The following is a 12,712-nucleotide window of genomic DNA, read 5'->3' on the forward strand; positions in this document are numbered from 1 at the left end:
TTAATCAGGAAAAGTGCAGTTAAATTCTCTAAGACTTATTTTGTCCAAGACCAGTTCAAATAACACCAAGACCAAATGCTATTACAAAACTTACTGCACATAAAGACTACTTACTGTTTCTGAGACAAATTTCTATTTTTTATGACCTAGGTTATAAATTATCATTGAACAGTCATATGTCATACTCTCAAGCTGTTTAGTGACTGTGCAACATTTATATTTTAGGTCGATATGATTATGGTTTCCTACAATGATGTTGTAATAGTTTTGACAGAGCTGTGATGCTTGTTCTGCAATGCTTTGGTAATTACTCCCAACATATGTTATTTTTAAAATATTGAAGAAAATAATCAATATTTACTTTAACATGCCATAATTCATATTTGTATTTTACACACATAACATGAAACTCTACAAATACAGGTTAAAAAATAACTCACGAGCAAGGAGCAGTAAATAATATTTATTATTAATTACATTTACATAAAAATCAATTCATAAAAAGACGATACCAAGATTGATTGTGCTGAAATTCTGGTGTCTATGGAGATGACTGGCTGTGGAGTGAAAGTTACATTGCATAGCTTGTAGTGACATGTGAGTGAAGTGATGCAAAAAAGTGCATTTAAAATTATTGACAGTGGCATTTTCTTATTCATCAGGGTACAAAAAAAAAAAATCAGAGTTAGGTCTCAGCAGGCTCTTATATCTTAGCATTTCCAAATGATTCACACATTATCACCACATCAGCTTACCCTGATAAATATCAGCCATATTTATACAGTGATGACTCACAGCATCATGAGACAAACATCCAACCACACTGATCTGAACATGTTCAAAGCAGAGTAAGACACTGATTTAACAATACACATAAACGGTACATTTCAGAAGTGATCTTAATAAAAATCATGGACGTATGTGAAATGGCAAAATCTATACTTTGTCCCATAAGCAGCTCGTTTGTGTGGATTGCTTGTCCCAAAACAACAAATCTACACAGCACTGCCCAGAAATAAAGCTGAGAAATACACAATGTGGGAGAAAGAGAGGTCAGATCTTCAATTGTGAGTATATCTTTTCATAATCACAGCACCAGACTAATCAGTAGTGTAACAAAGAGGCTGAAAGTGGCTTTGTGGAGGTTCTCTTCAGTCAAAACTACAACACTGTGCCTATTCAAAGCAAAAGAAAAAACTCCTGAGATGAGCATTTTTTTTACAAGCATACCTTAACCTGTGTTTAAAAAGAAAACAACTTTACATTAACATTTAATAAATATGACAATATTCTATCAGAAACATAGTGGTTCACCAATAATCAAAATGGTTCATACAAGTAAGCACACAACAGAGTTAAAAAAAAAAGAAACATAGTTGGAAAAATATAATACAATGTCATAAGGTATATAAAAAAATTAATACATACAATGATTAAATTAACTAATAATTGAGCAAAAGTCCTTTCAGATGTTGCTTATCTACTGAAATTAGATATGCACAGTTAAGATAAGCTATAATAAGGAAGTGACTGTCATTTTGTGTTTTATTTTCCTCTATAAATTGGGAAATCCTGACAAATCTTTCCAGAAAACACTCCACAGGATGCTTGCTGATCTTCTTAAAAAACAAGTACAGTAATAGAAGATGTCCTTTGTGTTCAAAAGTATGCTAAAATGGCAAAATGGATACTGCAACCTTTCACCTTTCTAATATATCCCCAGTATCCTTAATTATCTTTTGCAGCCTGCAGAAAATGTAACGGTGAAATGGTAAGTACTAGAACCTCCACTGTTTGATGACAGCAGGGGTGTTTTCATTGTTGTACTTTCCTACTGTTTAAAACTGTCTCTACAAGCTGCCAGGAAAGGAACAAGAGTAATCAGAGTTTTCTCCTGTCTAGAGCACAGATTGCACAGTGACGTGCTCACCAACATGCATGCCCCTTCACACTGCTGGTGTTTTACTTTTCAATCAGTAACACAAAAGACAATTTTGGCTGTTTGGGAATATTTTGGTCACAAAGACTAAGACCTTTACAGTTTAGAACTGAGAGGCTCTTGCCCTTATTAAGGTAGCAAACTACAGCTGGGAAGTTACAAGTAACATTTATGCTAATTTGCATTGCAGCTGTCAGTTTCTCTCGTTGAAAATCTTTGGTTGTGAGATTGAATCGATGACCTGTGGTCATACTGTGAAACAGGCTCATTGCCAGTCAACAGCGCTCTCACAACTAAAGATGATCTAAGACAAATATCAAGCAGAAAAATCATCCAGCATTGCTGCTGCTAAGACAGAAATCACCTTCTTGTCTTCTTTTGACTAGCCCTAAATGCTTCCAAACCTCTCTTTTACCTCAAACCTCTTCCCTCTCTTTTCAGTGTCCAGCTCAAAGAACAACAACTGTACCATCAATAACTACAATTAATATAATCTTGAACTGATGTCTCTGTTGAACTTTTTTGACATTAATGTGTTGCAACAAGAGTTACTTTTAAGATTTTCTTAAAATCTTAAAAGTTTCTTTGACATATTTAAGCTCTGTATGATTTCTGGATTTGCACACTGTTGCAAGCTAGCTATCTGAGCAGATATTCCAAGTAATTAACAAGCATCAGATAGAATATAAATAAAAAAATGGAGGATATAAACTACTTTAAATGGGATGCATATTCAACTTTAAAAGATTAGGAGAATGACTTGAAGAAATTACTGATTGCTTTAAAAACTGAGAATTTAATAATTAGTTCAATAATTTAGAGCAAGTTTTCTGATGAGGGTGGAGAATGAAAAAAAAAAACAAGATGTCATGCACTGACAAATTAATATTCATCATAAAAGGATGTAACAACACTGCTCTTTTTTTTTAACCTAAAATCTGACCTGTTCTCAGTGGTGTTGTTAATAATTTACAGAAGCCAATGTTTCTTCTCTGGTGATCATTTGCTGCCAAAACAGAGCAAATATACAGATTGCTCATTTATTGCAATCAAATGCTGAATCATTTTGATTCAGCTTTCATCTCAATTCAGCTTTCATCTCGATTCATAGCCTGTTATTAACCTGTGAAAAATACTCCACTAATTGCAGGAATAAAAATGTTCACTCTATGGAAGCCACAATTTAAGATTAATATATTTTGACGTGCAGCTGTAAACAGCACTTTAAGTAGTCATGTTCAGACAAGTCACCTTCACATGGACATGTTCATAAACATGATTATCAAAGCAGGCAAAATAATTTTAGCTCCACTGCTGTCCAGTTGTCTGAAAAGTACAACTCACTGCTCCAGAAACAAACTTCTGTTGCTAATTTATTGCAAATGCAATCAATCTTACTGCAACGCCACAAGGAATAATGCAAATAGAAAACATTATTATTATTATGACTGGATTATAGGAATAGTTGTTGCTTTTGATTTTAAATTAAAAAAAAAACTTGAATCATGGTATGACATTTCTGCTTAAAACTTTTGTGTTGATACTGAAATACTGTGATTCCTTCATGTTTTTATTGAAGGTTTTCATACTGAATGCTACCTTCCTCCAGCAATGTATTTTTCACTTAGTCTGCATCATCCCTATGAACACTGGGGTCGACTGTCCTGAAGGATTCGTTTCTTCAGGCACTTTTAGACACAATAAAGTCTTTACCCAAGATGAAAAACACTATGGTTTTTAACAGCAGAAGCTGAAATGAGAAATAAAAACATGGCATGATGGTGCTGTACTGAGTGCACTCACGTGAATTCAGTTCAGTGGTAACATTAACAGGCACACTCTAAGATCATTTGCTCAACTGAATGTTTTTGGTGTTGTAAAAGTAACTCAGAAAAAGAAAAGGAATATATAAAATCTCCTCCCACGTATTCTGTGTGTCCGTCTGTCCAATTCATGCATTCATGGCTCAGACCTCAGAGCTGTTGTGGCAGTCCTGCATCCTCACCACCAGCATGGGTTCGGTGCTGACAGAACCTTTCACCACCTCCCGCACTCCCTCGCTCCATACCTCCTTCCCATCCTTTTGTCTGGATTTCAGTACCAGTGCAATGGTAACAATAATGAGGACTGTCAGCAGCAGCCCCACCAGGACCCCCACAATGCTCACTAGACTTTCCTCTTGGTCGTCAGTGTTCAGCTCACCAAGTTCTCGGTCACCAGGGAACAACTCATCTGATCCCCTCAATCTTCTCTTGGTGCGGTCTAAAGCAATATGCATAATGTTGGTCCCTCGGTTGTTTTCTACTCCGATATCTTCTGCGACTGCTGGGATTTTGTTGTGAGCAGATCTTTTTCTGCGATGGCTTTTTGTGCCTGATGATGTCAGAGTGGAAACAAAAGAGTGGTACTCTAGGCTGCGTCTCCCAATGCCCCTGTTGGTGTTCTCTTTGGAGCGAACGGTGTAAATGGTGTGTATAAACCATTCGCGCCCTGCAGCAACCTGAGGATGAGAATAGCTATGAACACTGAGAAAAACGGTCTCAGTAATTCTGCATTCTCTACATTCTACTGCATAAAGCACATATGTAAAAGCATTTTGTTTACTATCAAAATAGTCACATTCACAGCCCATACTTTCCAGGAAATAGACACATACTGTTTTTTTCAGTGATACCGCAAGATATTAAAGACAATTTAGTCAGTTTTTAACTCCAGTCCTTATGTGTTGGTGTCCTGCAACTTTTAGATGTCTTTCTGGTCTAACACACCTGCATAAAACGGCTTAATTGCCTCCTCAGCATACAGCCATGTTCTACAGAACCTTGCTGATGACCTTAACATTTTATTCAGGTGTACTGAAGTAGACACAAAAACACAAAGTTGAAGAACATTGATCTTCAAGGAGTGTAAGACCCCCGATTCAAAACACTAGTAAATCCATTCTTCTGCCTCAAGCATTTACAGCATGGAATCTCCTCTGGTCTTTATAAAAATGGTTAATGGATTAAATGGCAGAAAGGCTAAAAAGCTTCCATCAGTGAGACATAGCATACCTGGAACATGGCTGTAGAGTCCAGCCTAAACCCATCAGATCCTGACTTTCTGACAAGAGATACAGCTGATGGGTCGTCTACTGCCAGCACCGCATTGAAACTGACATCTCCAAACACACGTGCCTGAGTCTCTGGCTGGGCCTTGTCCTGGCAAGTCAAACGATATTGATTTTTAGATAAAAGAAGGTAGAGGAAAAAAAAAAAGTCACACTTTTAAGTTTTAAGACTTTTGTTTACTCACAAGAATCTTGAATCTGTACAGCAAGGATGGAGAGTCAGCGAGACAGCCAAATTCAAACTTAGTTGGATTATATTTGGGCACATAGCCATCAGCACCAGTGCAGAGAAACACCTTCTCTATGCTGCAGAAGAAAGAATCTCCCAGATTCTGCACTGGATCCACCATGACACGACCATATATTGTGTCACCTAAAAGAAGCAAAGAAAGTGTCAATTCTATATGCTAACATTGTAAATCTTGAATGGCATGCAGCTTTGCCAAATGAACACAGGAAATGGGAAGTCTCACCTTCAGAAAACGTGACGTCACTTTCCTGTTCAAAACCCATAGAGCCATCAGAAAGCCATATGCTCTTCTTGGACAGCAAGAACATCTGAGTATTCAGACTAAATTCCACTGCAACTGGGTCGCTCACCTACAGAGAGATTAAGCTATGTCAGTGAGTAAAGACAAAAATTGAGAGTGAAATAAATGCAAATTTTTCATGAGTGGATTTTCCTTCAAAGGATTACACTTACTTGCTGAAATCTAATGTCGAGATCAAAAGTGAGATATTCTCTGGGATTGCAAACAGGTGGAACCGTGTATTCCTTGTTCTGAGACGTTGTACATGGGATCAAATTCACTGTGTATGTTCCAGAATAATCTCTGATCTGTATATGAAAAATACAAAAGTAAAGGGTTTTCCAAAAATTTGTTTGTTAAAAGAAAGGAAATATTACATAAGACCAGTTAAAAACAGGTTTTTATAGAATATTTCTCAAAAAAGGCAGAAATACCGCCTCTATGAATTGAATTTCAAAAATAAAACTTTTCAGTTCTATAATTTTTGGGGGGATTCATCTGAGCTTTATATCAATATTTTATATAATGTTAACAGCACTCAGAGTAATTGTTGCTTCTCTGTTAAATACAATCTATTACAGGTTGGAGATGTTTAACACTTTTGAAGAAGTACAATAATACCTAAGGTTAGCACCCAATGAGTCTCATACTGTCCTAATCATGGCATGAAAAAAACTGCATGTCCTCTTACAGCAAAATCGGAGAGGAAGGTCCATTGCTGGAATGGCTGGTTGTAGGTGGGCTCAGTCCTCACTAAGGTGAGGTTAAAGGTCAGGCCTGGGTGGTCCACACTAATCACCGTGGATGACCTGGATGTTGCTAGAGACATTTTAAAAAGCTTAAAAGTGATATCAGCATCAACAATATTTATTTTTGTTTTAGGAATCAGCAAATCTCATTGTAAGATCATGTCAGTCAGTTTTACCGGTTCTTTCGATTCTGCCTGAAGAATGAGACTCAACAAACAGACCCCTGAAATGAGCTTTGGTGCGGAAATTCATCACCAAACGTCCCTGCTCATTGATGCGCATGCTGGTAGGATACAACGATCCTATGAAAAAAAAAAAAAAAAAAAAAAAAAAAAAAATATATATATATATATATATATATATATATATATAAATTCAAAAGAAAATTCATTTCTTTAAAGAAACATTACTCTTTCTGATATGGGGACTTACCCTGGAGCTCTGCCTGTGGGGGGCTGCTGATGCCCTCCTGCCACAGGATTGCTGTGTCATACACAAAAGTGAGACGCAGCTCTGACTGGAGGTCAAAGTGCTGCCAGCCACCGGTGCCCAGGGGTGAGTGGAACACATAAGACACGTAGAGAGGCACACGCAGGGTTACGTAAGATTGGACCAAGTTCAGCACCTGCAGGAAATTTCAAGTGGAAATTAGTTGTTTCTATTTAGCTTAAAAATAACTGAATGCAGACATCAGATTTTTTTTTATAGTTTTGTTATTTAGATAAGTCTCTCATAGAGTGAAGCTCATATTTTAATATAAAACAGTACATCCATCCATCCATTTTCTGTACACCCTTGTCCCTAGTGGGGTTGGGAGAAAAAGGTACAGTACTTGGTATTTACTTTAAGCAGTTTAGTAAAACATTTCACAATCTTTCAGATTAAGGAATGATTGTAGGCTGAAAACCTATAATAAGTACAGAAAAGATGTAACAGATGAACACAGTGCTCTCCTCCTCAAGGTCCTTGAAGTCTTCCACTCCTACTCAGTGGGTTCAGGATGCAGAAACGCCTCCTTGTGTTGTACACAAACAACCAGTGATGGAGGCTGATACTGACATCTCTTTTACCTTTCAAAGCAACTTGTTTCAACAATTAAAAGCTTTCTACTGATCACAACTGAATATTATATACATATTATTAACATAATTAAATAATAAATAATTCACTGCAAGTTATTTAGTGTTATTTAAATGTGGTAGCATTTTGTAAAAATGCTACCACTAGATGTCACTGTACACCAATATTTTGGTTTTATTTACTCTGCCTTTAAAGATTTGAATCACAGGACTTCACTGAAATTAGATTAGAAGTTCATCTTTAAAACATACAGAACTTACACATTATATTTGACTGGTGTAGAGTGAACATGATTTGGATATTCATATTCTATATTCTACCAAGCTGGATGAGAAAATCCCATGCTCTAGTAAATTTATTGCTGTGCCATGTTCTTTCTATTTTCACACGATGGACTGAGCATTGCTCCAAGAGACGCCCAAAAATTGGGATATTGTTTTATAACATAGCCCTGCTTTGAATGCCTCTGTAACATCATCACTGACCTGTCTGATGCATCCCCGTCAATGTCACACTTTTCAGATTTCAGCTCGTTATTTTTAAAATTAAATCTTTATTGCAGTTAGTGTCAACTAATCTGTGCTCTTTGATTTATGTATCCACCTGGAACCAGAAGGCAGTGATTACTTGGAAATGTTTTTTTGTTGTTGTTTTTTTTTCCCAGGACAATTACAACTGGGACATGGGTCTTGTGGATCACAACCCTTGCATGTAACTGCTGTGTGTTGCCAGCAAAAGTTATTTTTTTACCTCCTCTCCATCTCCCTCTGCATTGCATACGCACTCACATTTATACCAAACTCCACACATTCATCAGTCTAATCAGCAAAAAAGAAGTGGAAAGTTCAAAGGCTGGAGGAGAACAAAAGACATGAGCAGGGGTCATTTTCTAAGAAACTATATAAGAACCACTGCAAAATTGCAGAGTAAACACCACAACACCTGCAGACTGTAAATGTAAACAGAAATTTTGATTTTCTAAGGATCTGATCACAATAAGTATGTTTGACAGAGCTGTCTAAAAATCGTTTGAAAGATAGATTTGTGGAAATCTTCAAGTATAATGGCTTTCAATTGATGATGTTAACAGTTTTGTGTCAATCTAAGCAGTGTTCAACATTAAGCGAATCAATAGCTGTCTAGACTCTAGAGAAACTTTGAGTGTTTTGTGTGCTTGTGTGTACTTTCTCACTGACATCACAAACGGGTGTCCGGAATTAGCAAACAAATGCACAAACCTCCACTGAATGAAACATTTAAAGGAGAAAAAGAGATATGGTGCTACTCCGTCTGTGTCGCCTCCTCATTCAGACGTCGGTGTGTAAATAGACTGAGCATACGCAACAGAGCACAAACGGGCAACAATCCACACAAAGGCAGCAGTCGGCCAAATACACACACAATCTCTAAATTGAATTTTAAAAGCAGTTTCGGACAAAGGTTACACACACCTGTCCGTCTGTGCCTATTGTACCTCCACAGTCCGTCAGCAGCTCAGACATGTGGTAGTAGCTGCTGAACTCCCACAGACATGCTTCCAGGTTCAGGTTCCTGTAGAAGCGCAGCGTGCTGTTCCCCCGCAGAGAGCTGCTGAACTGGTAGGGCGCAGACTCCCCCATGCTCTCTGGGCTGCGTGTCGAAGCAGTGATGAAGCTGTGACCTGTGGTGACCTCGTTGAAGTCAAGCAAATTTGAACACCGGTGGTTTCCGACTCGGGTTCCATCTGGACTCAGAGTCAGGTCAAAGTTCATGAGGGGCCGAGTGGAGATTACTGGAAGCATACCTGCAAAATTGAATGGGAAAAGATTCCAGGCATGGTCAGGTGTCTTTGAGAGATGCCATGCTTTGCAAAACTTTATTTTAGTGGGATGTTATATGAAAGACCAACATAAAGCAGTGTGTAGTTGGAAGGTGAATGTAAAATGATGCATTTCTCTCAAACTGATTTCTAAATAGTCTAAAAAGTGTGACCTACATTTGGATTTTGTTCCGCACAGCAACACTTTGTACAGTCACCTTTTGCTCTAGTTACAACTATAAGTCCTTTATAATATGTCTCTAACAGCTTTTTTAGACACTAAAATATTTAACATTTGTTCTTACCCAGACTGTTTGTTTAGGTGGACAGCAATGTTTTAGTGTGTTCACAGTTGTGCCTTCTCTATTTTCAGAGGATGTAATGAATAGTGCTCTGAAACATGTCCAGTTTTTTACATAATCAGAGTCAGATGAAGGAAATGTCAAACCAAGCCACTCCCAGAAATAATTGATTTTTTTTAATAGGTTTTATTGGCAGTTTTATTGGCTCTTGTGGCCTTTATTTGATAGTTAATTGGCATGAAGGTTGGTAATGAGAGAGGGGGAAAGACATACAGCAAAGGTCACCAGGTTGGGATTTGAACCTGTGACATCGAGGACTAAGGCCTCCATACATGGGTTGTGCTTAACCCCTGCACCACCACAGCACACCCCAAATAATTGAATTCTAAGACACACCACAGATCTAAAATTTTTATATTTCTTCATTGAGAATGAGAATATTATTTCATTTGATTTGATGGTTTCAGCACAGACAAATAAAAATGACTTCAAATTGTTTAAAAATTAAATTTAGGATTTAAAGGAATTTGTAAGCTTACTCTTTTTAAAACTGCAAAAAATAATCTTCACTGTTTGATGGTTTTGCTAATGCAGTCAGAATGTCATTTTATTTTCCATGTTTGAGCTCAGTTTATTCCCAAATTAATCTTACCAATTGTTTATAAAGGGGCTACAATATCTATTTTTTACATACATACATTGTGCCATTTTAAAGCACAATCAAGTAACTATGTTACCTTCAGTTGTTATAAGACTAAAGGAAACTTAATAGAAAAGCCTGCCCTACTCCAATATTTTACACACATTTGTACTATTATTATTGTTACTTAAGTCTATCACATAAGCAATAATGAATTATATTGATTATATTCTTGAGGGGCAAAATGTAAAAAGGTTTGATAGCAAAGAATTGGAAAAAAAATACAATAAGCTTAATAAGCGATGAATAGAGAAGTAAAAACAAAACAATTAATACCAAGGAGTAGCCTTGATGCTGGTCTTTTTTTTTTTTTTTTTTTTGCCAGGATTCAATCAATATTCTGGCTGCCATGCTGCTGCTGATACCCAGTGGTGAATATTACTCACACTACATTACACTTGACTTCATCGATTGAAGCAGACCTGCCTCCAGCTCCAAACTTACCATCTATGTGAGGCATGGTGATGGTCACTTTGATGAGGTTAGGGTGCTTTGGGTTGTCTGCTCCGGTGTAGCGCAGCTTTGCAGAGAAAGGTTCAGCACCCACAGTTCCCATCTTCCGAGGCTGACACATACCTTTTTTTACGACAGAAAATAAAAGCGGAGACAAAAGCACCGACTGCAAATCAAAGTAAGAATGGCTCACCAATGTGCATGAGTCTCCTTTGGGAGAGAAAAAATAGATTTGGGGATTTTTACACAAATGATTGTTACCAAGTCAGGTAGTGATTTCCATATTTGCAGGAATACACAATGACCACCCAGTGAGAGCAGGTCTGGACTTGTTGCTTTCAGGATGTGTAGGTGGAAAACAGCATAAATGATTGCGTAGCAACAGCAAAAACCAAGCATTCTTTTCTCTTTTGAGAAATGACTGATAGCTCTGAACCATTCTCAGAAAATAGCCTGTAGAAACATTAAATTATGGCATACTTGAACCATCATAATGAGGGGAAAAGAGTGCACATGTTATTAAAATGTTCTATTTTTGCATAAAGCTGATCCATGTCATAAAGAATCACTTTAATTCACAATCTAAAAGTCAATTTTCAAACTAACACCAAAGTAGATGAAATGAAACCAATTTAGGAAGGAGACAGAAATATCATTTTTCATTACCTACTGGTATTGCATAAAATGTTGCAAGTCCTTGAGTGGTTAAATGTTGGGAAGGAGTAGCAATCCATTTAAAAAGAGGTATTCAAAGTAAATGAATAAACACAATTCTCAAAAGGTCTATGGAAAAAAAAAATCTGAGATTTCTGAAATGCAAAGTTGTCCAAACTACCTTAATTACATTTTTGTTCATGAGCTTGTCTTTTTCAAAATAGGTGTGTTGCACACACATAAAAAGCAATAGCCCCAAAAGTCCAGGCTTCTCAAAGAAGAGAAGGTTTTATATTACTCAACAGAAAGCTCCGTTTTAATATTTAAAAATCCCATTTCCTGAAGATTCATAATTCCTAAAGAACAAAGCTCTTTCTTTGTGCAGTGAGGGAGCAAATCGCTATTAGATTTCTCTTGTTTCTCTCTGGGGAAGTGGAAATGCACCGAACGGGGTTCCTTCAGTGTTTGCCTCTCACCTTCCTCCTGGCTGATGGTGACAACGGGGCTGCTGAGCTCCAAACCTTCCTCCCCATTAGAATTAACAGCTCGAGCAGCGCACCGCACCCTCGAACCTGCCTGGAAGTAGACCGAGTCCAGCGTGATCATCTTGGAGGAGGTAAAGAACGTGTCAAAGTCCACCTCCCTCATGGGGCTGGTGACGCCATCGGGACCTGCTGGGGCACTGATGAGCCAGCGGTAGCGGGTCAGGGTGTTGTTGATGTGCTCGCTGACACAGATAGGACCCGTCTTGTCATAGTCTGGGTATTTTGTGTTGCAAGCCTGCAAGATGGGGCACAGGAGGTGTGGGTGGGTATAAAAGACAGCAGAGACGATCAAATCCAGATGTTTCAATATGTTATGTTCTTATAATGGAGTGTTTATAATTAGCTTTTGGATATTTTGTAGGGTAGAGATAATGGATGAAGAAGTGAGCTTTAAAGAGATTCTGCAGATTTGCTTTTAAACCTGTTGACACTAAGCCCCTCTGGTGTAGCACTCAACACTTTTTTGATTTTTTTTTTTTCTGACAAGACTACTTCATTTTGCCTCCTTGGGGAGCCTCGCACACAGCTGACCACACTGCAGCAAAACAAGCACATCCACTCTCCTGTCTCACGCGCTCACACACAAACACACTCACGATCCACACACAGCAGCCACCTGAGGATCAAATGACTTAACACATCACGAGAATCCACTTAAGAGTCTCACCGAGACAGTTTTTGAGAGTGGAAGTGATCTCCCGTGTGTGAAAGAGGGAGGACCGCAGCCCAGCTAAACCGCGCAGTGTGCCTTTATAATGACAGGCAGGCCAAAACCTGGAGGACAATTTAATTATTAGCTTCCTGGGTGGGTGTGGGGGTGGACGGTAGTGGGGTGGAGGTGTTCTAATATAGT

At 38.0% G+C, this 12,712-nt stretch overlaps 2 protein-coding genes across 2 annotated transcripts; both read right to left on the minus strand.

Moving 5' to 3' along the window:
- Positions 1-447: 447 nt before the first annotated feature.
- On the minus strand, positions 448-4,571 carry LOC148155445 (FRAS1-related extracellular matrix protein 2-like). The gene has a single exon (XM_088012599.1). It carries the CDS (start codon positions 4,569-4,571, stop codon positions 3,906-3,908), a length of 666 nt encoding a protein of 221 aa, XP_087868725.1. The 3' UTR covers positions 448-3,905.
- An 846-nt stretch (positions 4,572-5,417) lies between these two features.
- Positions 5,418-12,414, minus strand: LOC106915936 (FRAS1 related extracellular matrix 2). The gene is made up of 10 exons (XM_088012600.1): positions 12,391-12,414; positions 11,791-12,094; positions 10,652-10,783; positions 8,859-9,190; positions 6,738-6,952; positions 6,504-6,610; positions 6,270-6,397; positions 5,752-5,886; positions 5,533-5,648; positions 5,418-5,421 (listed from the first exon to the last, which is right to left on the minus strand). Exons 1-10 carry the CDS (start codon positions 12,412-12,414, stop codon positions 5,418-5,420), a joined length of 1,497 nt encoding a protein of 498 aa, XP_087868726.1.
- Positions 12,415-12,712: the final 298 nt, after the last annotated feature.

Source organism: Poecilia mexicana, unplaced genomic scaffold (assembly GCF_051168715.1).
Source record: "Poecilia mexicana isolate PSO_F unplaced genomic scaffold, ASM5116871v1 scaffold_14, whole genome shotgun sequence".
Lineage (NCBI taxonomy): Eukaryota > Metazoa > Chordata > Actinopteri > Cyprinodontiformes > Poeciliidae > Poecilia > Poecilia mexicana.

What these genes read in the sequence shown, in the direction of transcription:
- LOC106915936 (XM_088012600.1), bottom strand. Translation starts at nt 12,414, where the DNA reads ATGTGCTTGTTTTGCTGCAGTGTG. An exon ending in AAGTCCCCATATCAGAAAGA is followed by an intron (nt 6,611 to 6,737) that starts GTAATGTTTCTT and finishes GTATCCTACCAG; the next exon opens with CATGCGCATCAATGAGCAGG. An exon ending in TCGACATTAGATTTCAGCAA is followed by an intron (nt 5,649 to 5,751) that starts GTAAGTGTAATC and finishes ATCTCTCTGTAG; the next exon opens with GTGAGCGACCCAGTTGCAGT.
- LOC148155445 (XM_088012599.1), bottom strand. Translation starts at nt 4,571, where the DNA reads ATGGGCTGTGAATGTGACTATTTTGATAGTAAACAAAATGCTTTTACA.